Source organism: Candida theae (genome assembly GCF_024610275.1).
Source record: "Candida theae strain CBS 12239 chromosome Unknown scaffold40, whole genome shotgun sequence".
NCBI classification, from domain to species: Eukaryota; Fungi; Ascomycota; class Pichiomycetes; order Serinales; family Debaryomycetaceae; genus Lodderomyces; species Lodderomyces theae.
Window position 1 is genome coordinate 25,133 of NW_026261390.1, and position 17,633 is coordinate 42,765.

General features: G+C 39.3%; 6 protein-coding genes across 6 annotated transcripts; 3 read left to right on the forward strand and 3 right to left on the reverse strand. All coding sequences in view use genetic code 12, as the record gives it.

Annotated features, from left to right (window-relative positions):
* Positions 1-4: 4 nt before the first annotated feature.
* On the forward strand, positions 5-1,990 carry KGF57_001610 (uncharacterized protein; the record flags this gene model as incomplete). Its single annotated transcript, XM_051750834.1, has 2 exons — positions 5-173; positions 585-1,990. 2 exons carry the CDS (start codon positions 5-7, stop codon positions 1,988-1,990), a joined length of 1,575 nt encoding a protein of 524 aa, XP_051609859.1.
* A 188-nt stretch (positions 1,991-2,178) lies between these two features.
* On the forward strand, positions 2,179-5,406 carry KGF57_001611 (uncharacterized protein; the record flags this gene model as incomplete). The annotated part of the gene is made up of 2 exons (XM_051750835.1): positions 2,179-3,662; positions 4,539-5,406. The coding sequence occupies 2 exons, from the start codon at positions 2,179-2,181 to the stop codon at positions 5,404-5,406; spliced, it is 2,352 nt and encodes a 783-aa protein (XP_051609860.1).
* Positions 5,407-5,564: 158 nt separating this feature from the next.
* On the reverse strand, positions 5,565-5,879 carry KGF57_001612 (uncharacterized protein; the record flags this gene model as incomplete). The annotated part of the gene is made up of 1 exon (XM_051750836.1): positions 5,565-5,879. One exon carries the CDS (start codon positions 5,877-5,879, stop codon positions 5,565-5,567), a length of 315 nt encoding a protein of 104 aa, XP_051609861.1.
* A 2,030-nt stretch (positions 5,880-7,909) lies between these two features.
* On the reverse strand, positions 7,910-9,304 carry KGF57_001613 (uncharacterized protein; the record flags this gene model as incomplete). The annotated part of the gene is made up of 1 exon (XM_051750837.1): positions 7,910-9,304. The coding sequence occupies one exon, from the start codon at positions 9,302-9,304 to the stop codon at positions 7,910-7,912; it is 1,395 nt and encodes a 464-aa protein (XP_051609862.1).
* Positions 9,305-11,553: 2,249 nt separating this feature from the next.
* On the reverse strand, positions 11,554-13,341 carry KGF57_001614 (uncharacterized protein; the record flags this gene model as incomplete). Its single annotated transcript, XM_051750838.1, has 1 exon — positions 11,554-13,341. One exon carries the CDS (start codon positions 13,339-13,341, stop codon positions 11,554-11,556), a length of 1,788 nt encoding a protein of 595 aa, XP_051609863.1.
* Positions 13,342-15,406: 2,065 nt separating this feature from the next.
* On the forward strand, positions 15,407-17,632 carry FUR1 (mitochondrial 54S ribosomal mL58 domain-containing protein; the record flags this gene model as incomplete). The annotated part of the gene is made up of 3 exons (XM_051750839.1): positions 15,407-15,915; positions 16,334-16,545; positions 16,959-17,632. The coding sequence occupies 3 exons, from the start codon at positions 15,407-15,409 to the stop codon at positions 17,630-17,632; spliced, it is 1,395 nt and encodes a 464-aa protein (XP_051609864.1).
* Between the last annotated feature and the right edge of the window lies 1 nt (position 17,633).

Consider the following 17,633-nt stretch of genomic DNA (forward strand, 5'->3'; position numbering starts at 1 on the left):
ACAAATGGCACAATTATCATCTCAAGGTAACAATGCCATTATTTACCTCACATACATTTTCATGTTGGCAACGGGGTTGTTCCTTGCTTGGAAATATGCCTCGAAAACAGATTTCCTTGCTTCGAATGGGACACAACGAGGACTTCCGTTGGCATTAAACTTTATTGCTTCAGGTATGTGAAAATAAAAAAAATAAAAGAGTTAGTAAACCAGAGAAAGTTGACAAGATGAAACGTTTTAAAAAGTTAAGGATCAGGAAAATGAAAAATTTCACCGTTGCGTATTTTGTATGATGTTCGGCACTAGACTGCATGGAATTGGGAAAAACTATGAGCGGGTATCTTCAGTAACTGAAGATTGAGAGTAAATACCGTTCGAACTCGATCAAGTTTACACTTGCGTGAGGATCTTAGTTTCTCCTTTCTCATGGAATGGCGTGGGGCATAGGGAATCAGGGCGTACGTGTGTGCTAGCTCTATTCTTTCAGAGCGACTCCTGTACGTCCTTCACCCCCCTTCCCCCCCTTCCATTCCAGGTTCATCTTTTTACAATACTAACTTAAATATTTTCTTATTTTTTTCTAGCTATGGGAGTTGGTATCATTGCTACATATGCTGAAATTGCAAACATTTCAGGATTACATGGATTACTCGTGTACACACTTTGTGGAGCATTGCCCATCATTGGATTCGCCATATTTGGTCCCATCATCAGAAAGAAATGTCCTGATGGTTTCATCTTGACCGAATGGGTTAGACATAGGTTTGGTGTCGTCACAGCATTATATTTATCGTTCTTCACCTGTTTGACAATGTTTTTATTCATGATTGGTGAGTTGTCGGCGATAAGAAGTGCTATTGAAGCGTTGACCGGGTTGAATGGGTTGGGGGCTGTCATTGTTGAATGTGCAGTCACTACCATCTACACATTTTTCGGTGGATTTAGAGTCAGTTTCATCACTGATAACTTCCAAGGTGTTTGTGTGTTGATCTTGGTCATTATATGCGCATGTGGAATGGGATCCTATATCGAGATTGATACGTCAAAAGTTGGTCCTTCGGGGTTGTTAAAGGCAAACAAGTTGGGCTGGCAATTGGTTTATATTTTGTTTGTGGCTATCGTGACGAATGATTGTTTTATGGCGGGATTTTGGTTGAGGACGTTTGCCAGCAAGACAAACAAGGACTTGTGGATTGGATGTTCTATTGCTTCTATTGTCACTTTTGTCATAACTTCATTGGTGGGAACCACAGGGTTCCTTGCTGTTTGGTCGGGCGATTTGCAAGTGGGTGACGACAATGGATACAATGCGTTTTTCATCTTGTTATCCCACATGCCGCGTTGGTTAGTTGCGTTTGTCTTGATCTTTTGCATCGTGTTGTCCACTTGTACTTTTGATTCATTGCAATCGGCATTTGTTTCAACCATTTCCAACGATGTGTTTAGAAACAAGATCCATACTAACTGGTCACGTCTTATGGTTGTTATTATGATTTTCCCAATTGTCGTTTTGGCAGTTAAAGTCGCTGATAACATTTTGCAAATCTACTTGATTGCGGATTTGGTCAGTGCCGCTGTGATTCCTGCAGTATTCCTTGGGTTGAGTAACACTTACTTCTGGTGGATGAGGGGATTTGACGTGATGTGTGGAGGATTGGGTGCTTTACTTGGGGTGTTTGTGTTTGGAACAGTTTACTACAATAGTGCCAAGGAAGGTGGGAAATTGTTATTGATATGGAATGGAATTTACGACCCTGAGGATTGGGGTGCTTTTGGTGCTTTTGTGATTGCTCCAGTTGGTGGGATCATTTTTGCTTGGATCGCAGCTGCCGTAAGAATTGGTGCAACGTATGCTTACTCAAAGATACGGGGTACGCCATTTACTACATTGGACAGACCAGAAGGAGAGCCAATTTACGTTGACAACCAAGCTACATACGGTGCTGACGAGAATGTTGAACAAACGAGTGTAGATAAGAAAAGTGTATAGACTATAGTACCTTATCTATTTAGTTCAGATATAATAATGTCTTATCTTTCAAGATCTGCGCATGCACGTTCTCAGTTCGATTCCAAAAGAAAAAAAAAAACAAAAAAATATGCATATATAAAATAAATATGTTGCCAAAAAAGAAAGACCCTGTAGACCAAAATATCGTCCATTCTTCCGACTATTCAATGCTTGCAACTGATACTCCATTTGCCAAGAGGCTAACACAATGTGCATGCGCCATTTTGTGGTGCTTATTATGTGGTGGCCCAATCTTTGGGTTTGCAGCCTTGAAGCCAATCTTGATCAAAGAGCACGTGTATGAATCATTATGCGACCTCCACCCAGAAACTGCTACTACGCCCTCCTTGATCCATGCAGCTGCAAATGACGTGGTTGCAAAATGTACACCGCAAGACTTGAAATTGAACAAGATGTTCACCATTGCTGCAGTTGTCACCAATGTGTCGGCATTGCTTATCGGACATGTGTTGGATAACTTTGGACCAAAAGTATGTGGGTTGATAGGAGCTGGTTTCTTATACTTGGCCAGTTTTATCTTCATTTATGCCAAGCAGATGCAATTGTCAACAATGTGGTCATCTTGGTTCGACCCATACGTGATGGGGTACAGTTTTTTGGCTTTGGGTGGTCCATTCACATTTATCTCATCGTTCCAACTCTCAAACTCATTTCCGGAACGGAGTGGAACAATATTGGCAATGTTGACAGGTGCTTTTGATGCGTCAAGTGCGGTATTCTTGCTTTACCTGATCGTGTACACCAAATCACATGGAGAGTTTACTTTGGATACTTTTTTCCGAGTGTATTTACTTGTGCCGATTTTTATTACTATTGCTCAGTTGACGGTGATGCCTAGTGAATCCTATCAGACGAGTACTGAATTTGTCAAGTTGGTTGATGGTAGTCCAGAGAGGGAAAGAAGCGGTAATGCTAATCCAGTTGTTACTGAAGAGTCTGCGTTGTTGTCGAGTGAATCGCAACCGCCCAGAAGAGACTCGATTGGTGATGCTTTGAAACACCCTTATGAAGAAGAAGAATACTTGATCAAGCACAGGAGTGACCCAGTTGTGGGAATCCTTCATGGATATTCAGCCCAATATCAAATCAAAACCTGCTGGTTCTTGTTAATCTGTTTATTCAGCACGATTCAAATGTTGAAAATCAATTACTTTGTTGCTACGATTGCCAGTCAATACCAGTACATTTTCAAATCGTATGAGCTTGCAGCTAAGCTCAACAAGTTTTTTGACGTTGCATTGCCACTAGGCGGTATTATTAGTGTGCCGCTCATTGGAATATTACTTGACAATTACTCCTCGTTGTTTGTTGTATCCACACTTTTGACCATTTCGCTCCTTATTGGAATCCTTGGTTTTTTTTCAAACTACGCATTGGCAGTTGTTGGCGTATGTTTATTTGTGGGATACAGACCAATGTTTTACACCGTTATCTCAGATTTGTGTGCCAAAGTATACGGCTTTGAGACATTTGGCACGGTTTACGGGTCTATAATGACCATAAGTGGTGTTTTCAACTATGGACAGAGCTATTTAGACGAATTGACGCATACTGTGTTTGACATGGATCCAATGCCTGTCAATTTAGTGTTGCTTTTGGCCACGCTTGTTGTTGGTGGGTTCACTGTGGGGTATGTCTATGTTGAGGGTAACAGAAGGATTAAAAAGAACATTGAAGCCCTTCAAAGAGCATAGACGTTTATAGATATATAGAAACATAGTTGATGGATTCTTTTTGAGCTTACTTTGTTGTCACTGTGTTGTACCTCGGTATTACTTTTGCAAATGAGAGAGAGAGAGAAAGAGAGATCTATCTGTTGGGTGATTATGTAATGTATTATGTAAAATCTCGATAAAAAAGAAATTTACGAATGGAAGATGCGAAAAAAAAAAATAGAAGAAAATTGGTTTCAATGCGGCATGTACCACAGTAGTAGTTAAGTCGTAAACTTACACCAAGAAAAATTTAGTTGTATGTTTACATATGTAAGGGGTAAATATATTATACGTTGCCATAAACAAACTTTATTCACCTTTGAAGGACCCTTTCTATTCACCAGATATCTATCTCGATCAGATCTCACACTTGTAACCTACTTGTTGGGGTTTTTTTTTTTTTTACTTTGTTTTTTTGCCCACACTGCTACACACATCTTTGATGGGCATGGGTATACCATGAGGGCACATATTATTACTTCATTACGAGGGAGACGCCACGCTTATCATCAATCGACTTATAATCTGCCCGTATCCACTTTGCTGCTACTACTACTACTACTACTAGTACTATCTTGTCCAGCTGTGGTACACGCCTCCACTGGAGATCAACTCCCCGCTTTTCAAGATTGCTTGGCAACGTGTCAATGCGAAACTTTACCCTCACAATACACTGTAGTTGGCTGGTCGTGCATGTCAAATTGTAATTACTACTGCCAACAAACCATCACCAATGAGAGGGAGAGGTTGAATTTGCCGGTGGTTCAATTTTACGGCAAATGGCCATTCAGGACTGTGTTTGGAGTACAAGAGTTTTGGTCAACTGTGTTCAGTTTGGGTAACTTGTATGTTAATTTCAAAAGTTTCAAGGTTATTTATCGTGAGTTGAAGAAGTTGTCAACAAGCAAGAAACATCAGGGTGAAGTGCCCACTGTTGTTGTCGAATCGCGGATATTGTATTGGCAAAGCATCTTGTTGCTTACTATTTCATGCATTGGATGGTGTTTTAGTTCTATTTTCCATTTCCGCGATACTGCATCCACTGAAGTGCTAGATTACTTTGGTGCATTTGCCATCATACTATGCAATTTGAACATTATAGTTGTGCGATTTTTCAAATTGTACAAGCTACAATATCAACTTCGCTTAGCATTGTGGCAATTGAGTCTCGTTGTGATCTATGCATACCATATTGTTCGATTATTTATTGATTGGGATTATTCGTACAATATGAATATCAATGTCGTTGCTGGGTTATCGGCCATGGTGTTGTGGTTTCTTCATTCGTTCAATGTGGGGCGGATATATAATAAAAACATCAATTTGGTGCAAAACACAATCACTTTGGTGCCTTATGAAACGAGCATCTTGAAGAAGTTGTTGCATCTACGAGAAGATTTCAATTATGGAAACACTACACGGTCAAAAAAGTTGAGTTTGATGGTGGCTAATTTGTCTCGATGGATTGCATATATTCCTGTGTTTAATAATTTGGTTCTATTATGTGGGTTGTACTTGGAAATCAATGATTTTGCGCCATGGTTTAGGTTGGTGGATGCTCATAGTTTATGGCATTTGTTGACCATTTTCCCTAGTTATATCTGGTTTGATTGGAACGTGTGGGATGTGGAAATGTCGAAAGTGACAGGGACTTTATAGATTTAGAGATTGGACTGGGAAGTTACAATTTGTATTTATTTATTTAATGTATCTATTATTTATCAAACGAATGTGTGTATAAAGTTAACCAAAAAAGAATGAAAATGAAAGGAATGAAGGACCGAAAGAAGAATAAAACGTGTATAGACTGTGGTTTGTTATACCAAATTGGTTGCTGATCTTGCTTTTTCTCTTAATTTCTCAATACTTCTTCTCCTTCTCAACCAAGTGGCAAAGAAGTTATACAAGAGCATTAAAACTGATGATATAACAATCAACCTTAGAAAATTATCCATCGATAAGGCATTGTCTGTATCAAACGTTACAACTCTTTGGATAACTGATATTATTGACTCTGAGTGTATACTATCAGGCGTTGATGCTGATGCTGTGGAAGAGTGTGATGTTGCGGATGAGTCGTAAAATTGATGTTCCTTGATCAAGTGGGGGTCAGAAGTAGGATTAGGGATCATATTGTAGCTGTATTAATGTGTGTGTGTGTAGATGCAAGGAACAATGGATTATTATGTTGAGAAAGATGTGAGCACGTGCAGATATTAAAACGTGGTTCAAATGTGTGTTTATTGACGCAGCTGTAAAAGAAGCAGAAGCGTATTGAGATAGTGCGGTGAAGTAGAATGAAGTAGAAAGTAAAAGGGTCTTTTGTAAAGAAAGAACTAAGGTTTGAATAGGGGATATTAAGTTGAGTTATATATCGATATATCTCTGTAATTCATCAAGGGATTTGAAGTGAGTGAAAGTAAATGAAAGACAAGAAGAAGAAGAAGAAGAAAAAAAAAATAAAATAAAATCTTCTGTATCCATCTCCATCTTTGTGTAACTTAACACAACCAGAATACAATATGTGGTTCTTAATTGCAGATATGAACAGAACAACACTTAACTACAGAAAGAAAAGACAAACAGAACAAAATTGAAACTTTGTCTTCATTTCACTGGCGATAAGTGTTCCCACTCTAAACCTTTGAGAAAGTAGTCACTCCATTCACTCAAGAAGGATAGCAGTAGAAATAATATATCATACCAATAACATTTACTGATGTTATTAGTTATACTATTTCGGGATTGTTTGTTTACGTTTTTTTTCTTTGCAATCTCAATTGCTATATTAACATACAATAGAGTTTATTTTTGTGTGCTTTTGTGTCTGTGTACACACTTTTTTCTTTTCTCCTTAAAATGCCACTTTATATGGCACGTGATACTATTGTATTTTTATATTTTTCTTCTGAACTGTGTGTGTGAAATTTCACTCATAACCAATTGTTAGCAGAGAATCAAAACAAAAAAAAAAAAAAGAACAACAGTCTGAATGTGATGATCTCGCAGTTTCATGTCTGACTCTGTTTCACCTACCCGTAATTTCCCATCCGTATCTGTCTAGTCTAATGTTTCAATTATTTGGTTGTTTTTTTTTTTCCTTTTGTTTAGGCTCTGTAAAGTCGTAATTTGATCTGCGCACAACTCTATATCTCATCCATGTAATGCCAATTACGATGAAGAAAAAAAAAGAAACAAAAAAAAATAAAAAAATAAAAAAAAAAAAAGAAATTGTGTATCTTTTGCTTAGTCTCTGTAATTTATTCCACTGTCTTCCGAAGGAAAGGGGCACAAAAGTTAGGAGTGAAAATTAGAGCAGTCGAGATAGCGACATCTAGCACCAGAAAGGAACACACCAAGCTCTCCTCGTCGTGCTCACTCCATTTTGCTAATAACCATCACCTCAATTGTTAAGCAAGTGTGATTTGTAGTCCAACAACGGATGATGTTGTGTATTCTAATTATAGCAGCAGCACATATTTTTTTTTTCTTGGTTTTTGATTCTTTGTCTACCAAGAAATTGATAACGAGGGGGAGCAATTGCTCTCTGACATTGTACAAAAGAGTGGCATGTTCTACAGATGCAAGTGCGTATATATACATCCAAGTTGATCATGATCACACATCATTGGAGAAGGGGTGGAAAAGAAGCATAAATTCTAAGGTGCTCTATCAATATTCACTTTTCTTAGAATTTGGCTAAAAATACCCCGTAACAAAACCTAATTTATTGAATGGTCGTCTTCTTTCGGATACTACTGTTGATGGGCATAACTCTCAGCTCATTTACTGAAAAAAAAAAAAAATGAGAGCAGCGAAAGTGGCACTTATTTGGTTGCGATGGCAAGTTGGTGAGCTCGTTCTGTTCTCAATCGCGTTAGGTAATTACTATTCCCAAAATAGACAAATTGTAAATAATTCACTGATGTTTATATGCAGTACCACTGCATGTACCTGGCCCTTTAAACTATTCGGCTAGCCAGCCAGCCAGCCAGCCAAAGTTACCCACAAGCTTATTGCCAACACCACTAAACCTTAATCTCTCTATATTACGTCATATCTAATCTCTCTAAACAATCTATACAATAAATAGTCTCCGAATGGAAACTTGTAACCTCTGGAATTGAAAAATTTTCTCTGAATTGAAATATTGGGAATTTAATTACTTCCCCCTGAGCTTGCCAAAGAATGAGATTTTCTTCTTGGGCTTCCCCATAGAGCCGCTCTCGGCGCCATAGCTCGCACTGCTCTCATTACTTGGTGTCGCTTGTAAATTTATCGAATTGGTGCTAATCTCTGACAACGGCAGTAATTGACTAAACGAAGATAAATTATCATTTACCGACTCTGTTTCATCACTTGAGGAAGCCATTGTATCCATAGTCCACACTGACCCTTCACGATTGCCTGCGTGTGACATAACCGATGAGGATTGTGAAGCCACCAGGGCTTGTCTTGGTTGTTGTTGTTGTTGTTGTAATGATGTTTTCCTTGCAAATGGTGGGTTTGGTTGCTGTGTACTAAATTCGAATCCCAATTCTTGGTCATGTCTCTGAAGTTGTGGTGTAGATGGTGGTGTTGGTGGAAATGATGTCGGTGACACCTTCAGTAAATACGCTATGATCTTGCCCACAAACGTGAGGAATCGTGTCCAAATTGAAACCAAATGAGAATCCAACTGGTACAACTTCTTAACAGCTTCAAAATTGGTGATAATGGTAAGGATCAATTTATTATTCACTTCTATCCCCTTGAATCCCAGTTGGATCTGACATAATCGGCTGAAATGGCAATTGTTGAAATACAATTGGTATTGCTTAGCCAATCGGTCATACTCGGATGATTTCTTGATTTTCTCTAAACTGGGTTTGAGAATGTGCAAGTGGAGGAGTATGTAATCAATTAACTCAACATAGAATCGCATTGTAGATTGCAATGGCGGAAGTTTGTCATAAACATCACTCCCTTCAACCATGCTTTCAAATTTCAAGTCTTGATAACATGTATTCCAAAACTGGTCACTCTCTAGTAGTGAACGCATATTGTGGCTCTTGGAATGCTTGTTGTGGATTGTATCACTGCCAAGAGCAGCACCTCCACTTGCTACTTCTTCATCCTCTTGCACCGTAGATGATGTCGTCGCTGGACCAATTCTTGATACAGCACCATCAATGACTACTTTGCTCCCCTCGTATTCGAATCCTTCGAAATAACTGTACCGCAACAATTCCAAGTTTGTCAAATTTTGAACCACAGATCTATTCAATTGGAAATTCAACTCGTGACTAGCCATTGACGAAATTTTCGAAAGGCAATGAAAGTAAGCCAATTTTGAAGCGATATAGGGCGTCCTGTCAAGTGGTACATATCGGTCCAACACCTTGTCGTAAACCCATTTCTTACCTTCACGGCGTACAACATCAGGTAGTGGTGGCACTAGCAAGCCATTTTCACTAGACTTATCTGAGTGGGACAGTGAAAGCGTGCCGCCACTTGCTGTAGTTGATCTAGATGTAGTACGATTCAATCTGGACTGGTCTGAATTACCTCCATTCATTTTGCTCTTGAGTGCAACATTCCTCCTCTTCCTAATTCTTTCATCCTGTGCAAGTGCAATATATAAATATGCAGACATGGCGGAAGCAAAGTAATGCCAGTTTAAATCTCTATAGCTAAAATCTCCCTTATGTCATTCACTTTGTGGTACTTCCCATGTGTTGTTTCTCTTTTATGTAAAAGACCTTTACACGTGGGGGAGGGGGACAGGGCAGTAAACGGTGAAGGCTATAACTCTAAACAACCGAAACAAAGGATGTGTGGCATTATTTTCAGAAAACGTGGGTTCAAAATGAAGTGGAAAACGCCGTGAATAAATAATAGGAGCTAAAAACCCCTTAGTCGAACCACTATTAAGCGACGAAAATTTTTCAGTACTAACTGACAGTAACCTGCATTCACGGAATGGGGATTTTCACATTGTCTCTTTCAATGAAAACAATAAACAGTAGTTGGAGCTGAAGGGGAAGCTATCCTATGGAAGGAGGCGCCGAATGTCTCCCATTTCTGTGGCCGTAACTGTCGGAGGTAGCCTAGTTGCTATTGTATTGTTTTTGTTAAAGTCAAGCCTAAACCCTACTGGCTCGTTTGCCGGTCGTCTAAATTCTTTTAGCTGTCTTTGAAACAATAGAGTACCTCTTTTTTGAGGCAACAAATGCGTCGGTAATTTAACCGCTTTTGGTAAATATTGTTTGTTGCTGTTTTTTTTTTTTTTTTTGAAACGCAGGGTGTACTAAAAAGGAACCGGAGACAATAGTAATCATATACAAAAAAAAAAGTGTGTGTAAAACGGTAAGGAGAGATAATACACCATACATTTTGTAATTGCAACGTTGTACATAGGGATTTTGTGTCAGGTGTGTATTTGATCGTCAGAATTATATTCAATTTATTTTCTTTTGACGATGATGAAAAAATTTTCACATTGACAAAGGAGGCTTTGATTTGAATGGATTGATGTAATCCCATCGACTTCTTTTGAAAGGCACAGTAGAAGTTCCTCTTTGGACTCATATATTGTAAGCGGTATGAATTAAAGATATCTTTCTCTATATCTGTACAAAGAATTGACTAAGCATGGCGTAAAACTAGCACATGCAACTCTTATCAAACTGCGTACGGCACAAATTATCAATTACTGCAAGGTCCACAAGTGAAAGTATATGCATGGAATATGTATTCTTGTGTGCAGAACTAAAACTAAAGCCATTCCACCCTATAAGGCACAAAGCAAAATTATGTATGCTATTGTTTTACTAATAATCCAAATAGGGGGGAATACTATTCCAAAAGTAGGCTAAGTCCGCTTGTGCCAATGAGATTTGGAATTTGATAGCTCTCGCGTAAGTGCGGTAAATGAAACAGTCAAGGGTTTGTGCATGTATGTGGAATAGTGAAAGAACCGATCACTCAAGAAAGGTATCAATGCTCTGACTTAAAGCTGATAACTCCATCGAGCCTGAAGTCTTTGGGACGCCAAGGAGTACACTATACCAGATCAACAATTTGTGTCATGTCGTAGCATTCGTTTTAGTCGATTTGTACCTGAGTTGAGCACCTATAATGCTGAGGAGAGGTTGCTAGAGAGATCAAAAACTACACCACCAAGGGCTCCACGGTTACTTGTATAATAAACAAAAAACACACAGCAAATGCAAAAAATCAACACTGTCACAACTTGACAGCAAAATGATAGCATAACACACATACTCAACTCAGGCATTCATAACTTGACAAACCCGACAAGAAACTTCCAACGACAACTTTCTTCTTTTGACTTTGTGCCGAATTCATTGAGGAAAATTTAGTAGGTTGCACCGAACGCAGTCACGAAGGCATGCGTTAATACCAAAGTGTGATTTGGTACTGCGGTGTTTGTTAACTAAATCCCCTCTTGCAATTTCAAAACAACGACACTTTGCATGACAACAAAATATTCAAATGGCTGAAGTGGCCAGACATACATCCAAGCAGTCCATTCTCGTGCCACTTCATCATACAACTGATCAAACTTCAATCACGGCTTTGTGTTGTGTTCATTGAGGAAGAAATCGCGAGCACCACTGGAACGCAGTCTCAAAAAAGGCATGCGTTAATACCAAAGTAAGTGTGATTTGGTATCCCAGTTTTTCCCGACAAAAATTCCCATCTTGCATTATTGCTTGTCTCATCACAACATCAGAACCAATTCACAACCTGACTCAGTTATATTACTTGTTTGCCATTGTGTTTGCCATTGCCAAAAGTGTCTCAAGAAGAATTGGGTCGAGTGACTCTCTGATAGATTTTGGGACGCTCGTCCTCTTTCTTGAGTTCTGGAGCGTCCAATATGATGCATGACTTGCATCGTCTCAACCCTGTTGCTTCCTCAACCTCCACTGTAGGTTTTTTCAAGACCGACATTAATTTCGAATTCAGGTCCAAATCCAAGTTTGAAGTCAGGATCATACCGCTCTGTATCTTGTTTGATTTGCCCAATCTGAGCTTTCTCTTGCATTTTTGCCAAAACAAGTGCCTCTTCTTTGGCTTTGGCTTTGGCTCCGGTTTCGGCTCCCGCTTGATAATCTCCGCAGGCCGCCACATTGATATCAATCCCTTCTTGTCTATGATCTCACTGTCTGTTTCTTCTCTCGTGTGGATCTCGTTTGCAAACTTGACTTTTCTCTTTTTGAGCTCATGAGCTTCATCAACGACATATTCAGTGCCTGACTCTAAAAACTCAGGCGGTCCAACATTTGGCACAGGGGTGATCCTTACTCCATCTGGCACCATTCGGAATGGTTGCAATGTGGGATTAATATCTGAAAATATGTCACTAGCGTTGACGTAATAATGCCCATAATTTGGATTGATGTGCGAAACACCCAAGTACATAATGCAGTCTCTTGGATTCATATAGTATACTGTTTCCTCTGTGGGTGTAACAACTTCAGCAACTTCATTTTCAGTTGAATGTTCTTCATTGATGTGTGGATTCTCAAGTACATCAACAACAGCTTCATTGCCATTTGAACTTTCTTCGGAAGTATGGTCAACTTCTGCTACATCATTGGCCACCTCTGCTTCTTCTTTCTGGCGTGGTTCGTGATCATCTGGATCCAGGTATACTGAACTTGAACAGTCTTTATTCTCAATTTCTTCATCTCTGTCTGGACTGATCGGAGCTGCACCATTTCTCTCCTCACTGCAGCCAATGCTACTGTCTTTGCCTTTATTGCTGACGGTATTGGTGTTGTTGTTGTTGTTGTTGTTGTTGCTGTTGCATGTGGTGTTTATTAACTCTTGGAATGCTTTAATGGACAATTTCTCGTTTACGCGTTGATTTGGCTGTTGCGTCAACCAAGCAGGACACTCGCCAAATGTCATGTGTTGCACAGATGGACACTCATCTTCCATCAAGACGTTCACAGTGTACCAAGGATCCAAGTTTTGACGCAATTCAGTATTACTTTCCATGTTGATTGACAAGTCCAAAGCCAATTCACATCCTTCAAAATCATCCTCACTCACTTGGTCCTTGGCTTCAAGTTCACGTGGACTCAACTCATCAATCTCTGTTCTCAAGTTTCTGTTCTCAAATGGTTCAGCTTTTGAGATTGATGGAAATTGTGGTGATGGTGGTGAAACTTCAGATAATTTCTCGACAATGCCAAATTTGGCAACTGCTTCCTGCACTTCAGTATTGATTGGTGGTGATGATCTTGGAGGCTCAACTGTATTCAAGTCTACAGCTGATGGGTTTTCTCTATCTGCTGATGGTAATGATGCTCCAGTTTCAACTTGACTGACAAATGGCTTTTCCAGTTCAGTTTGGGTTGGTGATGGTGACGATGATGGCGATGGTAATGTAGCTGGAGTGTCACATTGAATGACAGGTTGTTGATTTTCCTCAGGTGGGGTGAAGTATGCTGGCGAGCTGAGGATGAAACCAGCTGATGGATCAAAGCCTGGAATCACTTTGGTGACATCGATGTTTTTGAAGTCGACAAGTTGATACAACTCGTCAGGAGTGATGTAATTAACTTTAATAGATTGCATTATCGTATTCTGTACTGAGAAGGGGTGAGGAGAAGATGGTTTATTGTAGAAAGAAGAAGAGGGAATGTACAATTGCTAACTTTTTTTGGTGCATTTTTTGGGGCATATTTAGTGAATTTGAGAATATCAAACTTTTTGCAACTGTAGAGAGATCATGCAAAAAGTAATCTAAGCTAAAGTTTAAGTAAAAGCTAGAGACTATTGAGCAATGAGGATACAGTAGTATCTGTAGATACAGCTAGAACAACCTCGTATGTGGAAACCTTAACCTGCGTATACCGTTATTAGCAAATAGCTCAGTTGTGTTGAGTACTTGTGTAAATCCACTGTATACTGTGGTAGAATTGTGCGTGCACAAGGGAGAAAAAAACAGTAAAGAGAGGATTTGCAACCGAACAAAAGTTGAGCAACACACGCAAAAACTTACCATTGATAGTGCCAATACTTTTGTGTGTGCGTGTTGATAGTGAATAGTATAAAATGGTATATTCTTTTTAAAGCCTGTAGTTATGGGGATTTTTGTGGTGCTTGTTTACTGTTTGCTAATATTAAGAGAGGTTTCAATCTAAATTTGAACAAAGCGAATTAAGTACACAAGTAAATGAGAACGACTAATTTCCACTCATTCAATCGAACCTTGTGTGTCTAGAACGACCAAGCATTGACTCGTGACTGTGATCTGTTTCTAATATCGTGTTTTTCATGTTTCGGTTACCTTATTTCTAAAAGTTCCAATCGATCACATCTTTGACAACAAATTTTCCAATAGTTCTATACCTTGCCATGATTTAGCAACCAAAAAATTTTCATCAATCAACCACTTATGCATTTGAACATTTCCATTATAAGGAGTTGAGAGAACTTTGTTCAAAGGTTGAAATCGTTTTGTTGCATTTCAGTCTAATCAATAGAAAAGTAACCCCAAAAAAAAAAAAAGTTGTAAAAAGTAAACTCCCTTGCGGGGAATCGAACCCCGATCTGCTCGGTGAAAGCGAACCGTGATAGCCATTACACTACAAAGGATGTGTCGAAAATTAGAAAAGCTCCCTTGCGGGGAATCGAACCCCGATCTGCTCGGTGAAAGCGAACCGTGATAGCCATTACACTACAAAGGATGTGTCGAAAATTAGAAAAGCTCCCTTGCGGGGAATCGAACCCCGATCTGCTCGGTGAAAGCGAACCGTGATAGCCATTACACTACAAAGGATGTGTCGAAAATTAGAAAAGCTCCCTTGCGGGGAATCGAACCCCGATCTGCTCGGTGAAAGCGAACCGTGATAGCCATTACACTACAAAGGATGTGTCGAAAATTAGAAAAGCTCCCTTGCGGGGAATCGAACCCCGATCTGCTCGGTGAAAGCGAACCGTGATAGCCATTACACTACAAAGGAAATTATAAACTTTCGATTTGTCTAGGTGCACTAATTGGCTTCAATTTTTCCAGTTTTTGAACTTCAATTTTGGTTCTGAAACCCTTATACGGCTCCATTGTTACATGAAAAAGAGTGGAGCGACATTATGAGGTACTCCATGAACTGCAAAGGCACATAGCTCTGATATTCGAGTCTAAATTTTAAAAGTGCAAGTAGTTATTGATACAAGATGTCAGAAATCTCAAGCTCTCGATAGGTGAAAAAAAAGCAAGCTAGCTTTTGAGATGATTGAGCTCATTCAAATTCAGTCGCCTCACACCTTCTAGGTACCCTCTTTCAATGCATCTAGTTGGAGAAGATAATCCCCCCTCCCAAGAATTAATGCTTCAACCAACAAAGATCTCATAACATCACATCAACTTTGTTCCCCTTCTATCCACAAAAGCATAAGGTCCTCTTTACTGAAACCTGCACTCCTCAATATCGCTTCTTCCTTTTGTTAATGGTTGCAAATAACTCCCCATCATAGTGTTGTCTCACTGCACACGACAAAACCTCCAAAACAGAAGAAAAAAAAAAATAAGAAAAAAAAAAATTCCAATCGATGAAAAACTTTTCAGAAAAGGATCAGTGGAACAAAGCCAAGTCATAGAACATCAACACACCGTGAAAATCAGGCCTATTTGCTGAATATGATAAGGCTTTCAATACGCAGGTTGCATAGCACGCCCAAAGACATCCCATACCAAGCCACCCCACAAGGTAAATTCAATCCCAAACGATCAGCATTTAATTTCAAACCCAAGCCAATAGACGGATTAGTACACAATCCACCTGCAGCTATACTAAAGCCATCAATGCAAACTCCATACATATTCCTTCCAGAAAATGACCCCAGGCGAGAACTTGCGAAACAATACCGACTTTCAGAAGATGTCGTTGCTGACATGCCTGTAATAAGGGCATTCAAAGCTCCGCATGAGAGAGAGTACACCGTGACAAAGGAAGTTGTTGATCATATTAAGCAATTGCGAAATGAAGACCCCGAACGTTGGAATTTGAAAGAGCTCAGTAAGAAGTTTGATATCGAGTTATCGAAACTCGTACATTTCCTTAAAAGCGATTTACAGAAACAAAGTAAGAACCAGGACGTCTCGGGTATGCCCAAGTATCTATTAGACAGAGAAAAGAGAAGACAGATGTGGATGAAGAATATATATTAGATGGAGGATGGGTTGCAATATTCGGTCCTAACATCACATTGTGGCGAGATGACGCTTTATCAAATGTACATAAACAGACAATACATAGTTTTGTAAATAATCCAAACGAATGTATAGAGAGAGAGAGAGAGAGAGAGAGAGAGCCACTGAGACGTTTGCTGTGTAGTTGCACCCCATATTCGTCTCTCTCTTTTTGCATGTCCCCAACTGCTACCAAAAAAGGTTCGAAAAGAAGAAGAAGAAGAAGAAAAAAAAAAGAGTTGTCTCCAACAAAGTTGAGAGAAAAGCTGTAAAGAAACATCAATTCCTCAACATGCCAGAGAACGTATGTGTGGTTTGAATTTATCTTGTGTGATTGTATTCAATACTAACGTAATTGCAGAGCGAAAGCAAGAGACAAAATCAGAGACAGAATAGGAGGAGAAATCAAAACAATGACAGGCCCAAATCTGAGGGTCCAAAGAGGGAAGCTATACTAGATTTAAACAAGTATAAAGACGAGGAGATTAGAGTGAGGTTCGTTGGTGGACGACAAGTAACAGGAATACTCAAGGGATACGACCAATTGATGAATTTGGTCTTGGAAGATGTCAAAGAGCAAGTCAGAGGTATGTAGAAGAGAAGCCATGAGTTCAAACAATCTTTATACTAACAATCTTCACTTTTAGATCCGGAAATTGAAGGAAGGTATCTTGATAAGACTAGGGAACTAGGATTGGTTGTTGTTAGATGTACAAGTCTTTTGACAATTTCACCTGTCAAAGGAAGTGAAATAATCGATAACCCATTCGTGTCGGAACAGTAGAAGATCGATGGTGTATAGTAACTGTATCGCAATTTAAACATCACTCTGTAACTTTATTCATGTACGACTTTGTTGTGCTCTTCGCAACACGAATCGTATTCACAAAATATTTTCTTTTTCTTTTTTTTTTCTTTCTTTCTTTTCCACTTCTCATCATCTCTTATCAGTAAATCCTCTACCAATAAGGCCAACCTCCCCTCCACCCCAAAAAAAAAGAAGTGAGATTCCCAGAGATGTCAGTTCCCAAGGAAGTTAATAAGAATGTAATTTTGCTCCCACAAACAAATCAGCTAATTGGACTTTACAGCATCATCCGTGACCAAAACACAAAGAGAGGGGACTTTGTATTTTACTCGGATCGTATCATTCGACTTTTGGTTGAAGAGGGATTGAACCAATTGCCAGTGGAGGAATGTACCATTGAATGCCACGGCGGTCATGAGTACAAAGGGGCCAGGTTTTTGGGCAAGATCTGTGGTGTATCTATTGTGAGAGCTGGTGAATCGATGGAGATGGGACTAAGAGATTGCTGTCGATCGGTGAGAATTGGAAAAATCTTGATCCAAAGAGATGAAGAAACTGCTTTGCCTAAATTATTTTATGAGAAATTACCAGAAGACATTAGTGAACGGTATGTGTTTTTACTAGACCCAATGTTGGCTACTGGGGGGTCAGCAATGATGGCTGTTGAAGTATTACTCGCGAGAGGAGTCAAGATGGAGAGAATATTCTTTTTGAACTTGTTGGCTGCCCCAGAGGGAATACAAGCGTTCCATGAGAAATATCCCGATGTAACAATCATAACCGGAGGAATCGATGAGAAACTTGATGATGACAAGTACATTGTTCCTGGGTTGGGTGATTTCGGTGATAGATATTATTGTATATAAT